The 22,435-nt window shown below is 49.3% G+C and overlaps 1 protein-coding gene across 20 annotated transcripts in view; it reads left to right on the plus strand.

Moving 5' to 3' along the window:
* LOC142487993 (uncharacterized) overlaps positions 1-22,435 on the plus strand; it is a 145,455-nt gene that overhangs the window by 100,501 nt on the left and 22,519 nt on the right. For 17 of the 20 annotated variants that reach the window (XM_075588259.1, XM_075588260.1, XM_075588258.1 and 14 more), the window contains 2 exons: positions 16,819-17,020; positions 17,464-17,576. The exons of 1 other annotated variant lie outside the window; for it this stretch is intronic. In XM_075588259.1, coding sequence (XP_075444374.1) covers positions 16,819-17,020; positions 17,464-17,576 — 315 coding nt within the window. Of the gene's footprint in view, positions 1-9,030; positions 9,139-16,818; positions 17,021-17,463; positions 17,577-22,435 lie in introns of those variants that run through there. 2 more of the 20 variants (XR_012799380.1, XM_075588278.1) reach the window with 2 other exon arrangements.

Raw genomic sequence — 22,435 nt, forward strand, 5'->3', positions numbered from 1 at the left:
CTGGTAGGGACCCGGGGACTGGGGCTGTATACACAGGGGTATATATATCTGTTACAGAACTGGTAAGGGACCCGGGGACTGGGGCTGTATACACAGGGCTATATATATCTGTTACAGAACTGGTAAGGGACCCGGGGACTGGGGATGTATACACAGGGGTATATATATCTGTTACAGAACTGGTAAGGGACCCGGGGACTGGGGCTGTATACACAGGGGTATATATATCTGTTACAGAACTGGTAAGGGACCCGGGGACTGGGGCTGTATACACAGGGGTATATATATCTGTTACAGAACTGGTATGGGACCCGGGGACTGGGGCTGTATACACAGGGGTATATATATCTGTTACAGAACTGGTAAGGGACTCGGGGACTGGGGCTGTATACACAGGGGTATATATATCTGTTACAGATCTGGTAAAGGACCCGGGGACTGGGGCTGTATACACAGGGGTATATATATCTGTTACAGAACTGGTAAGGGACCAGGGGACTGGGGCTGTATACACAGGGGTATATCTGTTACAGAACTGGTAAGGGACCCGGGGACTGGGGCTGTATACACAGGGGTATATATATCTGTTACAGAACTGGTAAGGGACCCGGGGACTGGGGCTGTATACACAGGGGTATATATATCTGTTACAGAAATGGTAAGGGACCCGGGGACTGGGGCTGTATACACAGGGGTATATCTGTTACAGAATTGGTAAGGGACCCGGGGACTGGGGCTGTATACACAGGGGTATATATATCCGTTACAGAACTGGTAAGGGACCCGGGGACTGGGGATGTATACACAGGGGTATATATATCTGTTACAGAACTGGTAAGGGACCCGGGGACTAGGGCTGTATACACAGGGGTATATATATCTGTTACAGAACTGGTAAGGGACCCGGGGACTGGGGCTGTATACACAGGGGTATATATATCTGTTACAGAACTGGTAAGGGACCCGGGGACTGGGGCTGTATACACAGGGGTATATATATCTGTTACAGAACTGGTAAGGGACCCGGGGACTGGGGCTGTATACACAGAGGTATATATATCTGTTACAGAACTGGTAAGGGACCTGGGGACTGGGGCTGTATACACAGGGCTATATATATCTGTTACAGAACTGGTAAGGGACCCGGGGACTGGGGCTGTATACACAGGGCTATATATATCTGTTACAGAACTGGTAAGGGACCCGGGGACTGGGGCTGTATACACAGGGGTATATATATCTGTTACAGAACTGGTAAGGGACCCGGGGACTGGGGCTGTATACACAGGTGTGTATATATATATCTGTTACAGAACTGGTAAGGGACCCGGGGACTGGGGCTGTATACACCGGGGTATATATATCTGTTACAGAACTGGTAAGGGACTTGGGGACTGGGGCTGTATACACAGGGGTATATATATCTGTTACAGAACTGGTAAGGGACCCGGGGACTGGGGCTGTATACACAGGGGTATATATATCTGTTACAGAACTGGTAAGGGACTCGGGGACTGGGGCTGTATACACAGGGGTATATATATCTGTTACAGAACTGGTAAGGGACCCGGGGACTGGGGCTGTATACACAGGGGTATATATATCTGTTACAGAACTGGTAAGGGACTTGGGGACTGGGGCTGTATACACAGGGGTATATATATCTGTTACAGAACTGGTATGGGACCCGGGGACTGGGGCTGTATACACAGGGGTATATATATCTGTTACAGAACTGGTAAGGGACCCGGGGACTGGGGCTGTATACACAGGGGTATATATATATCTGTTACAGAACTGGTAAGGGACTCGGGGACTGGGGCTGTATACACAGGGCTATATATATCTGTTACAGAACTGGTAAGGGACCCGGGGACTGGGGCTGTATACACAGGGGTATATATATCTGTTACAGAACTGGTAAGGGACCCGGGGACTGGGGCTGTATACACAGGGGTATATATATCTGTTACAGAACTGGTAAGGGACCCGGGGACTGGGGCTGTATACACAGGGGTATATATATCTGTTACAGATCTGGTAAAGGACCCGGGGACTGGGGCTGTATACACAGGGGTATATATATCTGTTACAGAACTGGTAAGGGACCCGGGGACTGGGGCTGTATACACCGGGGTATATATATCTGTTACAGAACTGGTAAGGGACCCGGGGACTGGGGCTGTATACACAGGGGTATATATATCTGTTACAGAACTGGTAAGGGACCCGGGGACTGGGGCTGTATACACAGGGGTATATATATCTGTTACAGAACTGGTAAGGGACCCGGGGACTGGGGCTGTATACACAGGGGTATATATATCTGTTACAGAACTGGTAAGGGACCCGGGGACTGGGGCTGTATACACAGGTGTGTATATATATATCTGTTACAGAACTGGTAAGGGACCCGGGGACTGGGGCTGTATACACAGGGGTATATATATCTGTTACAGAATTGGTAAGGGACCCGGGGACTGGGGCTGTATACACAGGGGTATATATATATCTGTTACAGAACTGGTAAGGGACCCGGGGACTGGGGCTGTATACACAGGGACATATATCTGTTACAGAACTGGTAAGGGACCCGGGGACTGGGGCTGTATACACAGGGGTATATCTGTTACAGAACTGGTAAGGGACTCGGGGACTGGGGCTGTATACACAGGGGTATATATGTATGTTACAGAACTGGTAAAGGACCCGGGGACTGGGGCTGTATACACAGGGGTATATATCTGTTACAGAACTGGTAAGGGACCCGGGGACTGGGGCTGTATACACAGGGCTATATATATCTGTTACAGAACTGGTAAGGGACCCGGGGACTGGGGCTGTATACACAGGGGTATATATATCTGTTACAGAACTGGTAAGGGACCCGGGGACTGGGGCTGTATACACAGGTGTGTATATATATATCTGTTACAGAACTGGTAAGGGACCCGGGGACTGGGGCTGTATACACAGGGGTATATATATCTGTTACAGATCTGGTAAAGGACCCGGGGACTGGGGCTGTATACACAGGGCTATATATATCTGTTACAGAACTAGTAAGGGACCTGGGGACTGGGGCTGTATACACAGGGGTATATATATCTGTTACAGAACTGGTAAGGGACTCGGGGACTGGGGCTGTATACACAGGGGTATATATATCTGTTACAGAACTGGTATGGGACCCGGGGACTGGGGCTGTATACACAGGGGTATATATATCTGTTACAGAACTGGTAAGGGACTCGGGGACTGGGGCTGTATACACAGGGGTATATATATCTGTTACAGAACTGGTAAGGGACCCGGGGACTGGGGCTGTATACACCGGGGTATATATATCTGTTACAGAACTGGTAAAGGACCCGGGGACTGGGGCTGTATACACCGGGGTATATATATCTGTTACAGAACTGGTAAGGGACCAGGGGACTGGGGCTGTATACACAGGGGTATATATATCTGTTACAGAACTGGTAAGGGACCCGGGGACTGGGGCTGTATACACAGGGGTATATATATCTGTTACAGAACTGGTAAGGGACCCGGGGACTGGGGCTGTATACACAGGGGTATATATATCTGTTACAGAACTGGTAAGGGACCCGGGGACTGGGGCTGTATACACAGGGCTATATATATCTGTTACAGAACTGGTAAGAGACCCGGGGACTGGGGCTGTACACACAGGGGTATATCTGTTACAGAACTGGTAAGGGACCCGGGGACTGGGGCTGTATACACCGGGGTATATATATATCTGTTACAGAACTGGTAAGGGACCCGGGGACTGGGGCTGTATACACAGGGGTATATATATCTGTTACAGAACTGGTAAGGGACCCGGGGACTGGGGCTGTATACACAGGGGTATATCTGTTACAGAACTGGTAAGGGACCCGGGGACTGGGGCTGTATACACCGGGGTATATATATCTGTTACAGAACTGGTAAGGGACTCGGGGACTGGGGCTGTATACACAGGGGTATATATATCTGTTACAGAAATGGTAAGGGACCCGGGGACTGGGGCTGTATACACAGGGGTATATCTGTTACAGAATTGGTAAGGGACCCGGGGACTGGGGCTGTATACACAGGGCTATATATATCTGTTACAGAACTGGTAAGGGACCCGGGGACTGGGGCTGTATACACAGGGGTATATATATCTGTTACAGAACTGGTAAGGGACCCGGGGACTGGGGCTGTATACACCGGGGGTATATATATCTGTTACAGAACTGGTAAGGGACCCGGGGACTGGGGCTATATACAAAGGGGTATATCTGTTACAGAACTGGTAAGGGACCCGGGGACTGGGGCTGTATACACAGGGCTATATATATCTGTTACAGAACTGGTAAGGGACTCGGGGACTGGGGCTGTATACACAGGGATATATATATCTGTTACAGAACTGGTAAGGGACCCGGGGACTGGGGCTGTATACACAGGGATATATATCTGTTACACAACTGGTACGGACTCGTGGACTGGGGCTGTATACACAGGGGTATATATATCTGTTACAGAACTGGTAAGGGCCCCAGGGACTGGGGCTGTATACACAGGGGTATATATATCTGTTACAGAACTGGTAAGGGACCCGGGGACTGGGGCTGTATACACAGGGGTATATATATCTGTTACACAACTGGTAAGGGACCAGGGGACTGGGGCTGTATACACAGGGATATATATATCTGTTACAGAACTGGTAAGGGACCCGGGGACTGGGGCTGTATACACAGGGGTATATATATCTGTTACAGAACTGGTAAGGGACCTGGGGACTGGGGCTGTATACACAGGGGTATATATATCTGTTACAGAACTGGTAAGGGACCCGGGGACTGGGGCTGTATACACAGGGGTATATATATCTGTTACACAACTGGTAAGGGACCAGGGGACTGGGGCTGTATACACAGGGATATATATATCTGTTACAGAACTGGTAAGGGACCCGGGGACTGGGGCTGTATACACAGGGGTATATATATCTGTTACAGAACTGGTAAGGGACCTGGGGACTGGGGCTGTATACACCGGGGTATATATATCTGTTACACAACTGGTAAGGGACCAGGGGACTGGGGCTGTATACACAGGGATATATATATCTGTTACAGAACTGGTAAGGGACCCGGGGACTGGGGCTGTATACACAGGGGTATATATATCTGTTACAGAACTGGTAAGGGACCTGGGGACTGGGGCTGTATACACCGGGATATATATATCTGTTACAGAACTGGTAAGGGACCCGGGGACTGGGGCTGTATACACAGGGGTATATATATCTGTTACAGAACTCGTAAGGGACCCGGGGACTGGGGCTGTATACACAGGGGTATTTCTGTGACAGAACTGGTAAGGGACCCGGGGACTGGGGCTGTATACACAGGGGTATATCTGTGACAGAACTGGTAAGGGACCCGGGGACTGGGGCTGTATACACAGGGGTATATATATCTGTTACAGAACTGGTAAGGGACCCGGGGACTGGGGCTGTATACACCGGGGTATATATATCTGTTACAGAACTGGTAAGGGACCCGGGGACTGGGGCTGTATACACAGGGGTATATCTGTTACACAACTGGTAAGGGACCCGGGGACTGGGGCTGTATACACCGGGGTATATATATCTGTTACAGAACTGGTAAGGGACCCGGGGACTAGGGCTGTATACACCGGGGTATATATATCTGTTACAGAACTGGTAAGGGACCCGGGGACTGGGGCTGTATACACAGGGGTATATCTGTTACAGAACTGGTAAGGGACCCGGGGACTGGGGCTGTATACACAGGGGTATATATATCTGTTACAGAACTGGTAAGGGACTCGGGGACTGGGGCTGTATACACAGGGGTATATATATCTGTTACAGAACTGGTAAGGGACCCGGGGACTGGGGCTGTATACACAGGGGTATATATATCTGTTACAGAACTGGTAAGGGACCTGGGGACTGGGTCTGTATACACAGGGGTATATATATCTGTTACAGAACTGGTAAGGGACCCGGGGACTGGGGCTGTATACACAGGGGTATATATATATCTGTTACAGAACTGGTAAGGGACCCGGGGACTGGGGCTGTATACACAGGGACATATATCTGTTACAGAACTGGTAAGGGACCCGGGGACTGGGGCTGTATACACAGGGGTATATATATCTGTTACAGAACTGGTAAGGGACCTGGGGACTGGGGATGTATACACAGGGGTATATATATCTGTTACAGAACTGGTAAGGGACCCGGGGACTGGGGCTGTATACACAGGGCTATATATATCTGTTACAGAACTGGTAAGGGACCCGGGGACTGGGGCTGTATACACAGGGGTATATATATCTGTTACAGAACTGGTAAGGGACCCGGGGACTGGGGCTGTATACACAGGGGTATATCTGTTACACAACTAGTAAGGGACCCGGGGACTGCGGCTGTATACACAGGGGTTTATCTGTTACACAACTGGTAAGGGACTGGGGCTGTATACACAGGATGTGAATGTATACGCAGCATGAGAATTGGTGTGATGTCACTAACTCCAAAAGCAAACGTAACATATTGTACACAGTGCTGTCTACTGCACTGTGCTGCAGAGGTTAAGTATATGTCTACAGTCTGTGACACCACACCAATGCTGCAGTGTAGCAGGTAAAGAATTGGTCTAGCAAATGAAAGGTCCTGAGTTAGATTCCTGCAAGTGTATTATATAAAATGTATTCATGTTCAACTCCCACATGTTGTAGGGGTGTGTGTATGTGCCCGTTAGTAATAAAGAATTGAATGTTTAAAGAAGAAAAAAAAAATCCCACATGTTACAGTGTGTCCAGTTTGTGTGTGTGTCCAGTTTGTGTGTGTGTCCAGGGAGAGGAGAGAAATGCAGATGCCGGTAAGCCCTTGCACAGCAAAATTTACGCGATCTCTGTTATAACGCGGTCTCATTCTGTGGACCCCAAGGACTGTGTTATAACAGGGTTCAGCTGTATCTATGTATCGCATGATCCAGGTACATAGCACTAGAGAGCAGTAATGCACGTGACATAATAATATGACATAATATGAATATGCGCTTTAGACATGAAGGTAACAATAGGAAAAGGAGCCCCTTCTCTGGAGAGCTTACAATCTAAGTGGTAATAAGAGAAATCACAGAGGAAGTAGGAAGGTTTTCTGGTAAGTGCGTCGGGGGTCAAGCACAGTACAGATGAGATGTACAGTATCAGTCAGCGGAGTTACCGATATGCTTCGTTAAAGAGGTGTGTTTTAATATAGGTTCTAAGAGAGGGTGCCAGTCAAATATTGAAATGCAGGAAGGGGGGTTTGGGGAAGAGAGGTCTTTATTGTAAAGATCCGTCATCCACGCCTCCCCCGACGCGCTCCCAGCTTCCCCAGATCCGCGATCGGGTGTCCTGCCTCCTGCAGCGCATCTCGCGGACCAGCTAATACCAGGTTTCGTTCTAGCGGCGTGCGTGGCCCTCACTCGGAACTAAATGCCGTCCCTGCTGCTCCAGGCTTCGCTCGCACGGTGAAGTCACCGTCACTCTGTGCGTGCTATGTGCGCGCGCAGAGTCTCCTCCGTTCCGCTTTATAATTGGATTCACCTGTCCTGTCTTCTTCAACCAACCACAGTCAGGCACATACTAGGGATTATGCTTCCTCCTCATTGGCCTGTCCTTCCTATATATGCTCAGCCTGCCGTCTGGCACATTGGCTGAGCATAACCTTGTTTATGTGCGCTGTGTTCACTGCAGTCTTGCCCCCCTGTCTGAGCCTTGCCTGTCTTGTCCTCTGTTGTCGGACCTTGCTTGCTTTTGGATTCCGCACTTCTCCGCTCCTGACCCAGCTTACCAACGATGTTCCGTACCTCTCCGCTCCTGACCCCGGCTTACTCACGGCGATCTGCACCTCACCAATCCCGACCTTGGCAAAAGTACCTGCAACGATCCGTACCTCTCCAATCCAGACATCGGCAAATATCACTGACCATCCTGACTTCTTCTACCCCGACCCGGCTACCTCGACCAATCTACACTCCAGACGCGCCCATGCGGCTGTGGGTTGGCGTTTATCAAATCTCCACCTCGGCCTCGCGATCTCGTCTTGTTTGTGGTGAGCGCATCGTTACATTTATGTAGAGAAGGTAATCGTCAGCGATGGAAATTGATGGAGGAACTCGGCGCACAGATTGGACAGGATTCAGATGAATGATAAGGAAGAGATTCCATTCACCTGCACGCGGTTAGCTGGGTGTTGGCGTTGGAGGAAGAAGACACAAGAGTTGGATGTTTTAGTTATGTGAGTAGAGCACAACGCTAGAAGATGAGGCGTCACTCATGGATCATATCCCAGATACCGTACTGCAGATAACCCCCGTGCAGCTGCACACGAGCCGCCTCCTGTTTCCTGAGGTTTGCAGAGGTAGGAAGCAAATATATAGCAAATATATAGCAAAAGGTGGTGCCTTGCGGTGACTCTGAAAGGCAGAGACTCTGTGTTGAGACCCGTTGGTCACGTTTACTTGTGTCTCAGGTACAACAATTCTTGCAATGGTCTAATACAGGGGTGCGCAAACTGGGGGGCGCACGAGATTTTCTGGGGAGCGCGGCTCTTCCCCAAAGCATTTAAACTAAATGCCGGGACCACGTGAGGCCTCTGTAAGTTCCCTTACCTTGTCTCCGACGGCTTCGGCAAATAACGGCACAGGGTCACTTGATGTCTTGTTGCCATGACGGAGAAAAGGTAAGGCGGGAGAGCAGGCACCCCTGGTATAATATATACTTAGCCACCAAAACATTGTTCCAGGGGTGTATTGGTCTCCAAGGGAAATCATTTATAAAAAAACAAAACTTTATAATCTTGCATAAATTTAGAGAATAAAAAGTTGCTGTACCGCCCCCCCCCCACCCCCCCCCGAACCCTCCCAGTGCTGGCCCCTCTGCCCTCTCACTCGCCCCTCCTGCTTATTTGTAATAATGTTCACTTGTCGCGTTTCACAGACTCTAAAAACTTTGAACTTAACATTAAGATCAAAGAAGAGGAGGATTAAGACTGTGGCGCTGCGCCAGGCGCCCAGAGCGGAGACGGAGAGAGCAGCTCCCAGGCAGGTCAGTGACACTGGGGCAGGCAGTACGTAGGCATGAGCAGCTCCCAGGCAGGTCAGTGACACTGGGACAGGCAGTACGTAAGCATGAGCAGCTCCCAGGCAGGTCAGTGACACTGGGGCAGGCAGTACGTAGGCACGAGCAGCTCCCAGGCAGGTCAGTGACACTGGGACAGGCAGTACGTAGGTATGAGCAGCTCCCAGGCAGGTCAGTGACACTGGGACAGGCAGTACGTAGGCATGAGCAGCTCCCAGGCAGGTCAGTGACACTGGGGCAGACAGTACGTAGGCACGAGCAGCTCCCAGGCAGGTCAGTGACACTGGGGCAGGCAGTACGTAGGCACGAGCAGCTCCCAGGCAGGTCAGTGACACTGGGGCAGGCAGTACGTAGGCATGAGCAGCTCCCAGGCAGGTCAGTGACACTGGGGCACGCAGTACGTAGGTATGAGCAGCTCCCAGGCAAGTCAGTGACACTGGGACAGGTAGTACGTAGGCATGAGCAGCTCCCAGGCAGGTCAGTGACACTGGGGCACGCAGTACGTAGGTATGAGTAGCTGTGTCTGCTGCTGGAAACGCTCAAGATTCTGAGATTCCCTACCACACCCTGCCTGACTCCCCCTGTGCCTGACTCTCTCCCTCTCCCCCTGTGCCTGACTCGCTCCCTCTCCCCCTGTGTCTGACTCGCTCCCTCTCCCCCTGTGTCTGACTCGCTCCCTCTCCCCCCTGTGCCTGACTCGCTCCCTCTCCCCCTGTGCCTGACTCGCTCCCTCTCCCCCTGTGCCTGACTCGCTCCCTCTCCCCCTGTGCCTGACTCGCTCTCTCTCCCCCTGTGTCTGACTCGCTCCCTCTCCCCCTGTGCCTGACTCGCTCCCTCTCCCCCTGTGCCTGACTCGCTCCCTCTCCCCCTGTGCCTGACTCGCTCCCTCTCCCCCTGTGCCTGACTCGCTCCCTCTCCCCCTGTGCCTGACTCGCTCCCTCTCCCCCTGTGCCTGACTCGCTCCCTCTCCCCCTGTGCCTGACTCGCTCCCTCTCCCCCTGTGCCTGACTCGCTCCCTCTCCCCCTGTGCCTGACTCGCTCCCTCTCCCCCTGTGCCTGACTCGCTCCCTCTCCCCCTGTGCCTGACTCGCTCCCTCTCCCCCTGTGCCTGACTCGCTCCCTCTCCCCCTGTGCCTGACTCGCTCCCTCTCCCCCCTGTGCCTGACTCGCTCCCTCTCCCCCCTGTGCCTGACTCGCTCCCTCTCCCCCTGTGCCTGACTCGCTCCCTCTCCCCCTGTGCCTGACTCGCTCCCTCTCCCCCTATGCCTGACTCGCTCCCTCTCCCCCTGTGCCTGACTCGCTCCCTCTCCCCCTGTGCCTGACTCGCTCCCTCTCCCCCTGTGCCTGACTCGCTCCCTCTCCCCCTGTGCCTGACTCGCTCTCTCTCCCCCCTGTGCCTGACTCGCTCCCTCTCCCCCTGTGCCTGACTCGCTCCCTCTCCCCCTGTGCCTGACTCGCTCCCTCTCCCCCTGTGCCTGACTCGCTCCCTCTCCCCCCTGTGCCTGACTCGCTCCCTCTCCCCCTGTGCCTGACTCGCTCCCTCTCCCCCTGTGCCTGACTCGCTCCCTCTCCCCCTGTGCCTGACTCGCTCCCTCTCCCCCTGTGCCTGACTCGCTCCCTCTCCCCCTGTGCCTGACTCGCTCCCTCTCCCCCTGTGCCTGACTCGCTCCCTCTCCCCCCTGTGCCTGACTCGCTCCCTCTCCCCCTGTGCCTGACTCGCTCCCTCTCCCCCTGTGCCTGACTCGCTCCCTCTCCCCCTGTGCCTGACTCGCTCCCTCTCCCCCTGTGCCTGACTCGCTCCCTCTCCCCCTGTGCCTGACTCGCTCTCTCTCCCCCCTGTGCCTGACTCGCTCCCTCTCCCCCTGTGCCTGACTCGCTCTCTCTCCTCCCTGTGCCTGACTCGCTCCCTCTCCCCCTGTGCCTGACTCGCTCCCTCTCCCCCTGTGCCTGACTCGCTCCCTCTCCCCCCGCCTGTATGTATGTCTTTATTTATATAGAAAAGAAAGAAGACCCAGGGCTCCACGGATTTGCATCAAAAAAATGTATTCACATAGTACGACGTTTCGGCCTTACATAGGCCTTTATCAGGTGACTGGTAGTCACCAGTACAGCTGTGACTATAGCACTGGTAGTCACTACCAGTATACCTGTGACTATACCACTGGCAGTCACTAACAGTATACCTGTGACTATACCACTGGCAGTCACTAACAGTATACCTGTGACTATAGCACTGGCAGTCACTAACAGTATAGCTGTGACTATAGCACTGGTAGTCACTACCAGTATACCTGTGACTATAGCACTGGTAGTCACTAACAGTATAGCTGTGACTATAGCACTGGCAGTGACTACAACTAACCTGATAAAGGCCTATGTAAGGCCGAAACGTCGTACTTTGTGAATAAATTCTTTTGATGCAAACCCTGGAGCCCGGGATCTTCTTTCTTTGCTGTGTGCCTGGATTGCAGGAGACGGGATATCCCTGAACGAGGATCTCCGGTGTTAAGCGCAAGGATTACTTGCCCTTTTTTTATGATATTTTCTGGTGTGTAACACACAAATATATTTATTTACATAGTGCCATTAATGTACATAGTGCTTCACAGCAGTAATATACGTGACAATCATATAAATAACAAATAATATAAATATCACACAGAGGGTAGAAGTGCTTCAGACATAAAAGCATTTAGGAAGAGAAGTCCCTGCTCCGAAGAGCTTACCATCGAATTGGTTGGGAGGAAGAACGTACAGAGACAGTAGGAGGGCGTTCTGGTAAATGCGTCTGCAGGGGGGCAAAGGTTTATGTTTGAGGTGTATAGTATCAGCCATGGAGCTACTCATATGCTTCCTTAAGCAGTTGTGATTTGAGGTGGGTCTTAAAGGTGGATAGAGAGGGTGCTAGTCGGGTACTGAGGGGAAGGGCATTCCAGAGGTGCGGGGCAGTCAGAGAGAAAGGTTTAAGGCGGGAGAGGGCTTTAGATACAAAGGGGGTAGAAAGAAGACATCCTTGAGCAGAACACAAGAGTCTGGATGGTGCCAAGCGAGAAATTAGGGTTGAGATGTAAGGAGGGGCAGAAGAGTGTTAAGCTTTAAAAGTGAGGAGGAGAATTGAGTGTGTGATACAGGATTTGATAGAAAGCCAGGAGAGGGATTTCAGGAGGGGAGACGCAGAGACAGATTTAGGAAAGAGTAGAGTGATTCTGGCAGCAGCGTTTAGGATAGATTGGAGGCAGGAAGGCCGGACAGCAGGAGGTTACAGTAATCGAGACGGGAGAGAATGAGGGCCTGTGTCACAGTTTTAGCAGTCGAGCAACAGAGGAAAGGGCGTATCTTTGTAATATTGCGGAGGGAAAAATGAACATTTTTTGCTACCTTTTGAATGTGAGAGAGGAGTTGAGTGTGACTCCTAGGCAGCGTGCTTGGAATACTGGGTGTATGATAGTACTTCCAACAGTAATGTGGAAGAATGTATTAGGGCCAGGTTTGGGAGGAAGTATGAGGAGCTCTGTTTTTGCCATGTTGAGTTTAAATCGGCGGAGGGCCATCCAGGATGATATCGCCATGAGACATTCTAAATCTTTAGTCTGTACAGCAGGTGAACAAGACACAAAACCCCAGCAAACTCTTTTGGGGAACCCATGAGCCCCCACAAAATATATATATATGTATATACGTTTCAAAATGGCGTGCAATTGAGCGTGTCATATGTATACAACAGACGACAGAGAAGCCCAATGCTACATCCAACATGACAGAAATACACAGTAAAATACTTATATATTCTCTTGAAATAGGGTCATTTAGTTTAACCCTTTGGCCAAAGCATTGTAAGCTTACGAGCCACGTCAAGGCAGACCCTGTTCGCAAGTCCTAACACTACCAGATAAAATACTAATATACCTCTATTAGGATTACAATTCTCATTTACCTCTATTAGGAGGGCGAAAGACCACAGTGGGTCTATATCCAGCAGAATGAGGCACTTGCAAACTAGGGAAGTGGGGAGGGGCGGGCTTAAAACCTGGGAAGGAGGAGCCACTAACCTCCACCAGCTGAGAATGGGTTAACAAAACACAAAACCCCAGCAAGAGTGTGGGAGGGGAATTCAGTGTTGGTGTATATGTGGGTGTGCATAGTGTGTGGGGGGAATTCAGTGTTGGTGTATATCTGGGTGTGCATAGTGTGTGTGGGGGGAATTCAGTGTTGGTGTATATCTGGGTGTGCATAGTGTGTGCGGGGGGGAATTCAGTGTTTGTGTATATCTGGATGTGCATAGTGTGTGTGGGGGGAATTCAGCGTTGGTGTATATCTGGGTGTGCATAGTGTGTGGGGGGAATTCAGCGTTGGTGTATATCTGGGTGTGTATAGTGTGGGAGGGGAATTCAGTGTTGGTGTATATCTGGGTGTGCATAGTGTGTGGGGGGAACTCAGCGTTGGTGTATATGTGGGTTTGCATAGTGTGTGTGGGGGGAATTCAGTGTTGTGTATATCTGGGTGTGCATAGTGTGTGGGGGGGGAATTCAGTGTTGGTGTATATCTGGGTGTGCATAGTGTGTGTGGGGGGAATTCAGCGTTGGTGCATATCTGGGTGTGCATAGTGTGTGGGGGGAATTCAGCGTTGGTGTATATGTGGGTGTGCATAGTGTGTGTGGGGGGAATTCAGCGTTGGTGTGCATAGTGTGGGGGGAATTCAGCGTTGGTGTATATGTGGGTGTGCATAGTATGTGGGGGGAATTCAGCGTTGGTGTATATCTGGGTGTGCATAGTGTGGGGGGAATTCAGTGTTGGTGTATATCTGGGTGTGCATAGTGTGTGGGGGGAATTCAGCGTTGGTGTATATCTGGGTGTGCATACTGTGTGGGGGGAATTCAGCGTTGGTGTATATGTGGGTGTGCATAGTGTGTGTGGGGGGAATTCAGCGTTGGTGTGCATAGTGTGGGGGGAATTCAGCGTTGGTGTATATGTGGGTGTGCATAGTATGTGGGGGGAATTCAGCGTTGGTGTATATCTGGGTGTGCATAGTGTGGGGGGAATTCAGTGTTGGTGTATATCTGGGTGTGCATAGTGTGTGGGGGGAATTCAGCGTTGGTGTATATCTGGGTGTGCATACTGTGTGGGGGGAATTCAGCGTTGGTGTATATCTGGGTGTGCATAGTGTGTGTGGGGGGAATTCAGTGTTGGTGTATATCTGGGTGTGCATACTGTGTGGGGGGAATTCAGCGTTGGTGTATATCTGGGTGTGCATAGTGTGTGGGGGGAATTCAGCGTTGGTGTATATCTGGGTGTGCATAGTGTGTGGGGGGAATTCAGCTTCGGTGTATATCTGGGATCAGTGTTAATCTTGTTTCACCTCAATTGTAGCCAGATTTTTTTTATATACACACACCCAATGGAATCAAGAATGAAATTGCCTATATCCTAACTAACAAGAAACATGATTGGAGACTGCACAGTCCTCATTATATCTGAGAGCAAAGATGGAGAGATGGAAACTGATCATAAAGAGACAATAATTTCAGAGCATTTAAACCAGGACTGAAAATGACTTCAGCTTGCTTGGAGTGCATGGGGGCACTTTAACAATCGTCAAATATGAGGAAAGAGAACCCTCTTGAAAGCACTCGGTGTGTCAGTGTGGTGAAAAATGAATGTTCTTGAAAACCAATTTATTAGAACATAATACGAGGTAGAATTGGCACGATGGAGTCCATGACCAATAGGGGAATACAGTACACAAACAAACACGAAATATACACACGATGGCTGTTAGTCTCTAGTTTCTACACCTTAGAGTCACATATAAATGTTCCTTTATATCTTAGCATAAGGATAGAGGTGATCCAAATCTGGAGCTCAGTTAGTCCAGAAATAAAGAATTGGATGACAACTAGACGAAAAACAACCAATAAAAAACCTGTAGTATCGCAAACAGGTTACGTGAAGACTGATTAGTACATACTACGATAGTAAGTCATGTGCTCTTGGTTAGACATTCAAGTGTAAAGTAGCAATCTACTATGCATACATATACAGGTGCTAATAGTGAACTAGACCTAAACTATAGACACACACAATGTGTAGAACAGCCTAGAGGCACGAATCTTAGTTCCTATCAGGTTATAGCCTCCTACAAAACATTAACCTAATATAAGGAGTAGTCACTGCAAATGAATAGCACCATATTCCCCTTATTACATGTGTCTCCTTGCAACAATTACAGATGTGTAACTCTTATTATGTACAGTAGATGACGACACATAATCTTCTCATTTTTAATAAAGTTCTCCAACTAAGCGGTGACTTGTGTGTCGCCCCCTCTCTGTGATGCACAAGGGATGTCCCAGGAATGTTAATGTAATGTTTTGAGGCTGACAGACATGCGGTCCATCAATCAGCGATCACTTATTGCCTTCTAAATGATGCATATGTCACTTATAGTGATAGCTCCCCTCCCTCTCCCCCATCCCAATGAAGTACTCTTGGTACCAGGGAGAGTCTTGAACGATTATAAACCCAAGATATTGTATTTTTAAAATAAACTGTAGCTACATTAACCCCTGAAACACCAGATTGGTTCAAATACATATCTCATGATATCATAATTATATCTACACCTCAGTTTTAAAGGCATTAAGACCTCAAGGCGTTGAAGTATACATTGATATTAAAAGGAAAATGTATGAGATTGACACATCAACCATTACATTACATGTAAATACAAGCAAGAGCTGGATCAGCAAGGGAGTGTGACAGGGAGACACCATGTCACCGAAGCTTTTCACAGCAACACTTAAAAGAATCGTTTAGGACATTAAATTGGGAAGAAAAGGAAACAAAATCAATGAAGTATACTTGAGTAACTACGAATTGTAGATGACATTATTTTTGCCACAAACCCAGAAGACCTCCTGCAACAAATGGAAGAGCTCACTGAAGCAAGTATGGAAGTGGCCTCCATATGAATCGCCGCAAGACCAAAGTCATGTTCTGCAAATGTGTCAACTCTACTCAGATCGAAATAAATGGGGGTGAAATACATACCTTGGCCAGCAAGCATCAATAGGTGGGAACCTATCAAATAAAATCAATAAGAGAATGAAGATGGGATGGAGGCATTTGGAAGAAACAAGACAATGTTAAAAGAGAACCTTCCACTGAGCCTGACAAGGAAAGTTTTTGACCAGTGTATCATGCCTGTGCTCACGTATGAATGTGAAACTTACCCTAAATGCGAAGACAATTCAGAAGCTTCAAACCACTCAGTGATGTATGGAGAGATGTATGCTGGGTATTACCCGCAGACACAGGAAAAAGAATGAATGGGTTGGAAACCAAAGAAACGTGTGTCACATCGCAAGGGTGAAGGAATTAAAATGTCAGGGGATCAGACCTATCGTAATGACTTTTGTTCGACAGGAATTACACTTGACTGAATCCAAGGGATAGCAAAAGACCAAGACGACGACCAAAGTTAAGATGGAGCTATAGGAGCAATGCGGAGAAGATAGACTTGCCGTCCCAGATCCTGAAAGATCATTGGGGAGGCCTCCATCCAGCATATACATACCCATTCGCACACAAATATTTATCACTCTTTTTATGGCATTAAATGTGATTTATTTCTTTTTCCTCTACTCTTAGGGGTTCCATGTTTTTTCAATAAGCGTGGCCGTCCTCCTCTGTACTCTCCTGAGACAGCTCGCAAACGTCGGGTATTAGCTACAAAGGCCACCAACATGGCTCGGATCAGCATCGGTAAAGCTTTCCAGGACTGGATGGCCCTGAGGACACAGACGGGCTTCAGCAACGAGGAGATGACCTTTTTTCTTATTAACACTTACAGGTAACCCACCCCCTGCAAAGAAAGCCCTGCGTGGGCTGCATGGCATTGTAACCTAAGGAGCTGCTGTCTTGTCTAGCAGTAAAGGGGTTAATACCACAATAACCTCTTATGTCTTTACTCATTTTTATCAAGGGGACAACTCCGTGTCATCCTTTTTATCAAGAGGCTCACTTTTTCCTTTAAAGATCCATGTAAATTGGGATAGATTGCATTCCAATTCAGCATTTCATAAGTAATGCATACAGGAGTGTGTGTATATCTATCCAAGACTGCATTTTAAGCAGTGTATTTATTGTATGCAGGGATGTCTTGCACTTGGGGGTGTATAGACATACTCTGCATAAATATACACATTGCATGATAATTTTTGTGGAGGGGTGTTTATTTTTTTTACAGTCTTTTCGAGGGTTTATCTATTATTATAATGCCTTTCTGTATTACAGGAAATATACTGCTGGCACAATTGATAAAGATGGTATGGAAGTAACATTGGGTCCAGATTTCGCAGAAGATTCTACAGATGTAAAAGATGCAATGAATACAGAACAAATGAAAGGTAAAGAACGGAGTTACTCTGTTGGGCTGACATGTAGGAGTATTGTAGGACCTCATACAGAGTACATTTTTCCCGTTTTGGAGGCCATGTTTCCAAGAGGATGTAGACAGAATGCTGATGGTCCAAAAAGGAGAAATGTGCAGGGGTTTACATTTAGAGGCTAAACACCTCCGTACGCACGGCCGGGATCCCCGTACGCAAAGCATAGAAGAGAGGAGACATGTGATTGAGACTTCCAAATACCAGAGAGGCACCAATAAACTATAGGAGGGAAGAATATTTCAAAGAGTGAATCACCAGGACTTGTGGTCATTCTTTAAAGCTGGCAGGAGTGGGATACTCAGGAAATACAAGAAAGTGCTTTTATTTTGCTGAAAGAGTGGTAGTGGTATGGACCACCTCCCAATGTAAAAGGCAAGATCAACGGCAGTCAAAGAGTTTTTGCAATACTTTGGTAATTCCTAAAGGAGTGGTATGATGGTAGGAGGTACCAGATTGGGATCTTTGCCCATGAAGCACAACAACAAACCCTACAATATCAGACAAGGTTGGCTAAATAGCCCTGAGCTCCCATCGACATTCTCTCTTTCTATAACCCGCGGTATTTCTGTTTCCTGGCGCTTAATAAGATCTGAGTAATAGATTGTGAGAGCGAGGGATCTGAAAGGCATTCCCAACTCACCCGCTCCCATTCTCCCTGCAGCCATAGAGAACAAAATCGTCTGAACTACTATGGTTAGAAAAGTCTCAGGTTTGTCATTCCTGTTCCCATGTAGTTGAAAAGCCGCAGAGCACGTTTATCATTTCTCTAGCTTTACTGGTACTGAAAACACACAAAAATCATTTTGCTCATTAGCGATTTATGACTGGAAAGGTTGTTGGCCATGTAATAACAATGTTATATATAGCACTCAAGTGTACATTGAATATTTTATGTACAAGCCCCTATTATCTTATATATATTTCAGAACGTTTGTTTGTCTGTGTGTCTCATTACGCATGCCCAAACTACAAGACCTGGAACAACCAAACTATGAAGGATTACTTTATGTAATCAGGCGAAATGTCATGGTTTGGATCCTCTCGAACAATCCAAAGGGGGAAGGAGGGTGGTGTGCTCCTAGGCATGTTAGGTTCCATAGATTATTTCAAGCATGTCTGGAACTGGGTATTATATCTGGTAGGCTATACTGTATATTTGGCACGTGACATCATACATGTGACATCATGATGAGTCAGCCAGCTAGAAAGTTTACACAGAAAGCAGACGAAGAAAGAAAGGGAGGAAGGCAGTTGGCATGTGAGAAGAAAGTAAGGCCTCGGTCCCGCTGCGCTCGTTGGCGCGGGCGGCCACACGCAAGTTCCCCACCAGCAGGGGAATCCTGCTGAGCCGGTCCCGGTCCCCCCTGGCGGCACAAAGCACTACACGCTGTGGCGCGTCAGCCGCTAGGGGACACAAGAAAATGGTGATGTCTAGCGTTGACGCGTCACGTGGTGTGGCTGTGAGCCAATGGGGAGGGGAGGCTTCGGGAGGAGGAGAGGCTTCGGGGAGCGGGGAGGAGTGTGGAGTGAAAGCGTGAGTGCCTGCCTCTGTGTGTGCCTGAGTGCGTGAGTGCCTGCCTGTGTGTGCGCGCGTGTGTGTGTATGAGTGCCTGTGTGTGTGTGTGTTTAATACTTACCATCAGCAGCTCCAGCCCGAGCCTGTGGAGGGAGGGAGGGGGGTAGAGAGTAGCGGGTCCTTCCGCTCAAGCCACGCCCCCCTTTCTGTCAATCCTCCCACTCCCGCCCACCTCCCGCTCAGGCTCCCGCTCCCTACAGACCGCATATCGCGGTCTGTGTAGTGTCAGCGCACCGCCTGTCTGCAGTGCGGGCGCGCTGACTCTGGGAGCGGGGCCTTAGCCTAAGGCTGCTGGAGAAGGAGAGAAAGGCGGAAAGACTTGAGCGGTCATAAGGTATTAAAGGTCAGTGATGGGGGAGGGTGAGAGATGAGGGGGGGGGGGGGGAGAGGAAGGGGGAGGGATGAGGTTGGTTTCTTAGAATTCCCGAGCAACGCTGGGTACTTTCAGCTAGTTTAGAGAGAGAGAAAGCAACTCGCCCAAGGTAACAAATACCTGATGGTGGAATTCACACCATGTTGACTGGCTTCAAATGTCACTTCAGCTGGACCACACCTCCTCTCTTGTTCAGTGCAGTAAATAAATTGGTAGCAGCCATGTACGTTAGGAAGGGTTTAATTAATACAACCACTATGGGTCTCCTTTGCGTAAGATAAGATGCGAATGACAATTCAGAAGCTTCAAACCACTCAATAACGTATGGAGAGATGTATGCTGGGTATTACCCGAAGAGACAGGGAAAAGAATGAATGGTTTGGAAACCAAACAAACGTGTGTCACATCGCAAGGGTGAAGGAATTAAAATGTCGCTGGGCCAGACATATCGCAAATGAGTTTTGTTGGTCAGGAATAACACTTCACTGGATTCCCAGGCATATCAGAAGACGAAGACGGGGGCTCGGAGCCTAACAGCAAAGGCTGCGTTTGTTTGGAGCTCCTCCAGGCAAAGATTTAATCAAGTAAAAAAAACGAACTATAATTTGGCCAAAATACCCCAAACTGAGTACCCCTGGAGAAAGTAGGTGACGGGGGAGATTGGGGGACAAAAAAAACAAAGAAATCGGACAATATTTCGACCCTAAAAGCGAAACATAAAAGAAGCAGAGAGCTGGCAAGGCGAGCGGGCACGGCAGCCATCTGGTTTTGGCAGGCAGCCAGACTGCGGGCAGATCCTGCGTGCTCCGAAGGTCGGGCGACCGTGGTTGGGGCTGGGGAGGTAAGCGGAGACCCTGCCTGCCTGTCAAGTGATCGAGAGTGGCGAGGCCCGGCCCGGGAACCAGCGCTGCCCCACAGAGAAATAAAAATAAATAAAGCAGATGGACAGCTTCTAAAATGGCCGCCATTGCCCTGTGACAGGGAAGAGAGGAGGGAGAACTGTACACCGGGGCTTACCTTGATCCCTGCTGTGGGTCCGCCAGGGAGCGCTTCCCCCCCCCTCCCTGCCCTCCTGCACCCCCGCTTTGCCCTCCTGCACCCCCGTTGTGTAGGGGGAACAAGACAGGGCTGCCACCTGCATCGGAGCTGCCTTGCTCTGCGTTTCAGCCAGATCCAAAATGGCCGCCGGCCGGAATTAAAGGTCCAGTGTCCCCAGAATAGAAAAGAAGCAAAAAACACAAAAAAAAAACAGCTGGACCCTGATCAAGGTGCTACTGAAGCATTACAGTATAATAAGTAACATCTAAAAGCACTCATAAACATTTAAAAACAGCTATTCAGGTGCTTGTGCAGAGACTAAGCGCATGCAAGTGTGAGTGCTGCACTTTGTATACGGCCGGCAATAAATGAATAAAAATAAGTACTACAGGAGACTTCCGGTGACACTGTACTGGATGGCAGATTAGAGGGTTAGCTCCTGAGCCCCCCCCCCCCCCCACGGTGAATGCATCAGTAAAACGAGCTACTTACCACGCAGAAAGAGAACTAAGTACTACAGGATGTGCATGCGCGACGGGTACGGTGATGGAGGTTTAATTTAAAGGCTCCGCTACCCGCCGGCACTCAAAGCTACTAAAGGACAATTTAAACGAAACTCAGCAATTGTATTCGTACAGTACTAAGCCTACGAAACTCTACAGATTACAAACATGCCACACAACGGGAGATGGTGACGACACGGCAAAAGAATAAGCGAAAAACTGATGTGCGCTCCTATTTTACGGGATCGGGAAAGGCCCGAGCTGAGGATAACTCGGCGGTTTTGGACTCCGGTTCCGCTCCGGAGATGGAGGGGACCTCGGCGGAGCACACAGGGATTATAAAAAAGGAGATAGCCCAGCTCTTAACCGACCTCAAAACTTTCTTTAGGGGAGAAGTGGAGGGCCTCCGGAAGGATATTCTCCAGATTGGCACACGCATTAATGAGCTAGAGGAACGAATGGAGGAAAGCTCGAGGTGCCACCAGGAGACAAATAAGAGGATGAGGGCTCTAGAAGCCAGAGTGGCAGAATTGGAGGATCGGCAGGAGGACAGCGAAAACAGGGACCGGCGCAACAATCTGCGCATAAGGGGGATCCCTGAAGAGATCCTGGACCCTGAAGACCTGATAAGCCGGTGGATGAACTCCATCATGCCGGGCAAATCGGAGGCTGAATTGTTAATGGACCGCTGCCATAGGGCCCTGAGGTCACGTCCGCTGCCCAATAACCCACCAAGAGATGTGATCCTCCGTCTCCATGACTATAAGACCAAGGAGGAGATATGCAAAATCACATGGGGGACCCCAATCGTGCCATATGAGGGCATAAATATGGCTATTTTTCAGGATATATCCCCAATAAACCTGACTATAAGGAGGGCTTTGCAGCCTATCACAAAGGTGCTGCGGGACAAGGACATTAGATATAGATGGGCTTTCCCGTTTGCCCTCGTGGTGGTGAAAAATGACCGATCCCACCCTCTGAAATACCTTCCAGAGGGAGCAGCATTTCTAAAAAAAAAAACTGGGAATCGCTGCCACGGCTACTTACCCGGGGAGTCCACGAACAGCAGACTGGGAGACTGTGTCCACGCCGGCTGCAAAGTAGAAGGAGAAGGCTGGAGAGAGCTCCAAGTGAACCTCAAAGGGACTGCCGCACTGGATCGCTGCCTGATGATGTTGGTTAAAAGTTGTTCTACAGTTAGGCACATTGCCTGGCCTGTGATGAGTTGATGGCCGACTTACCCTCACTTTCTCTGTCGTTCCGCTGCGTCAATTGGAGTGGAAAGGTCACCCTATACCAGGCGCCAAAAGTAACAGCAAAAAAA

This window comes from Ascaphus truei, chromosome 2 (genome assembly GCF_040206685.1).
Source record: "Ascaphus truei isolate aAscTru1 chromosome 2, aAscTru1.hap1, whole genome shotgun sequence".
NCBI classification, from domain to species: domain Eukaryota; kingdom Metazoa; phylum Chordata; class Amphibia; order Anura; family Ascaphidae; genus Ascaphus; species Ascaphus truei.